This window comes from Anopheles aquasalis, chromosome 3 (assembly GCF_943734665.1).
Source record: "Anopheles aquasalis chromosome 3, idAnoAquaMG_Q_19, whole genome shotgun sequence".
Taxonomy (NCBI): Eukaryota; Metazoa; Arthropoda; class Insecta; order Diptera; family Culicidae; genus Anopheles; species Anopheles aquasalis.
The window spans coordinates 42,796,564-42,799,063 of NC_064878.1; the positions used below are offsets into that span (position 1 = coordinate 42,796,564).

Below are 2,500 nucleotides of genomic sequence, written 5' to 3' on the forward strand. Positions count from 1 at the left end.
GACCTCCGCGGGCGGCCAGGATGGGTTTCTGCCAACAGCTGAGTGGCACGTTTGATTGTTTGACTCCAACCATGCGTGCTGCAGGGCCACCGGAAGATTAAAGTCTGCCATCTCCCCCATCCTCTCTAATTGCACCCTGCTCCGTCGGTTATGCTGGTCGGACACAACAACATGCGCCCCATGAGTCCGTGTGTATCGATTTTTTCGCCGCGACCCGCCAAGGATGACGAAGGACCGCTTACCTTTCAATGCCATCGAAGCGCGGATGACGGTACTTGGGGGAGAGCAACAGTCCACCACCCCAGGCAGCCTGTAAAAGAGTAAAAGGAGTCAAACATGAGGAAACATTGAAAGATTTTAATGTGTCACAAAACGAAGTCTGTCCTGCTACTTACATCAACGTGGAACCAACACTTGTACTTCTCGCAAATATCGGCAATCGTGTTGATCGGATCGAACGCACCGAGCACCGTCGTACCTGCGGTCGCATTCACGAAGAACGGTATCTGACCACGTGCCTTCCGCTCCACAATCAACCGCTCCAGCTCCGTCGCAATCATCCGGCCATGCTCATCGGACGGCACCATCACGCAGTTGTCCGTACCGAGCCCACAGACGGCGGCGCACGATTTAACCGAGTAGTGGCACTGATCCGAGGTGAACATTACCAGCTCACCGGGTAAGGCACGGGCGCCATGTTCCTTGTAGTTCGGGAACATCTTGTGCCGGGCGGCCAGGAACGCGTACAGGTTCGAGATGGAACCACCGGGCGCCAGGATGGAATCGCCACCCTCCCAGCCAATAATCTGGCGCATCTTCGACAGCACGACGTTCTCCATCAGGATGAAGACGGGCGCGATCTCGTACGTGAACATGTTGGTGTTGGCCGTTGCCGTTAGCCACTCGCCGGCCATCGAGACCACGTCCAGCCCGCACGACAGCTGATTGAAGAAATGGGGATGTCCTGGAGGAGAGAGAGAGAGAGAGTCCGGGGGGTCACACTTTAATAGAGTCATCACCAGCGTTCGCGCTATCCGATCCATCAACTTGAACTTCAGGAAAATCCCGGCTTTAAGTTCCCTAAGCCTTGATCATTAATTATGGCCGAGTGAGGCTTCACGATGAGGATTCCCTTATTTGCTACCACGACTACTAGACACAATCACGCTCACTGCTGCTGCTGCTGCTGCTGCTGCTGTTAAATGTAGCGTAATGATCCAACCTGCCATCCCCGGGAGTTGATGGAGCGTTCACTCAATTCGGCCAAGTCCCTTGTCCTAATCCCGGTCGCCACCGCCGTCTGCCACAACGAATTGCGAGCGAAAGGCACGAAATCCGAAGGAATGACGCGTGTTTCCGTGATGCGCTCTTATCAGCCGGGCGTGGTGTGCATCCTGGACTCGATCAGCGCGAGTTCCAGGCTCGCAGAGTCTGCAAGGAATTATGTAAATCTCGCCAACACTCGCCACTATCGGACCGCGAGCAGATGCTCCGCTGGCAGCGCGTGTGTTTGTTTGGAAAAAGGATTAAACAGACCGCACACCCAGCCCAGCCCTTTGTTGTCTTCCGATCACGAAACACCTCGAATGCCAGAGTGTTACATCAGTATCGCAGGAGGAAACACAATGGAATGGATGAAGAATGTCAACAATCATGAAGGGGGAGTTTCTCTTCATGAATCGGAAAGGGGGTGAGGGAACTAGGGAACAGGATTACGGCGCTAGCAGCATCACTAACCCTTCACGACGACCACGAATCATCGGCTATTTTCTGTTCCATTACATCGATACAACCCTGGCAGAGGGATGTCGAGAGAATTTCTGATTACGATTCTATTGAGCCAAAATCGAAATACAAGAGATGAGCTGGGAAGGGTCGGGTGGGCCTCTTTCCGGATACTTCCGGACCGGAAGCGGGCGATACGCACACGGTGCTTTGGCCTCTTGTTGCTAGCCAGGAAGGATGGTCGGCCATGGTCACGAGCGAAATTCAATTGCAAATGTGCAGTGAAGCGAATGGGAACTGAAATGTGCAGAAATGGAGCTGTTTTGTGGCTTAGCTCACCGCAAGATAAGTGGATTACGCCGAGCGATACAAGGTATGCGAGTGAGCATTGGGTTGTGCATCCATTTGTTGTGTATTTGTATTATTTATGTTGCAGGACGTGAAGGCTTAGTACTGTTTTTTATGAGTTAATTTTTTGATCAAACAATGAAACATTAATCTAAATAAGAATGATCTACGAGTTGAAAAGCATTGAAATACACCTTTAAAATGCTTTAGATTAATATAAAAAATCTTTTAGAACACCATGAAACTTGATAAAGCACAGGAAAGCAATATAAAACGTAGAGCAACAGAATGTACATAGAAATTCATAAAATACGGAATTATTTACTCATCATGGTGCTTGTATGATAAAAACCAATGGATGGAGTCATCTTTCTTTAATTTGTTCATATTTTTTAAAATTATTTCTAAGTTCATTGTTAGATAATAA

At 49.6% G+C, this 2,500-nt stretch overlaps 1 protein-coding gene across 1 annotated transcript in view; it reads right to left on the reverse strand.

Moving 5' to 3' along the window:
• Positions 1-2,500, reverse strand: part of LOC126574699 (glutamate decarboxylase) — a 16,382-nt gene that overhangs the window by 4,906 nt on the left and 8,976 nt on the right. Inside the window, exons 4-5 of the mRNA XM_050235042.1 lie at positions 396-964; positions 243-310 (exon numbers count right to left, since the gene is read on the reverse strand). Coding sequence (XP_050090999.1) covers positions 243-310; positions 396-964 — 637 coding nt within the window. The remainder of the gene's footprint in view (positions 1-242; positions 311-395; positions 965-2,500) is intronic.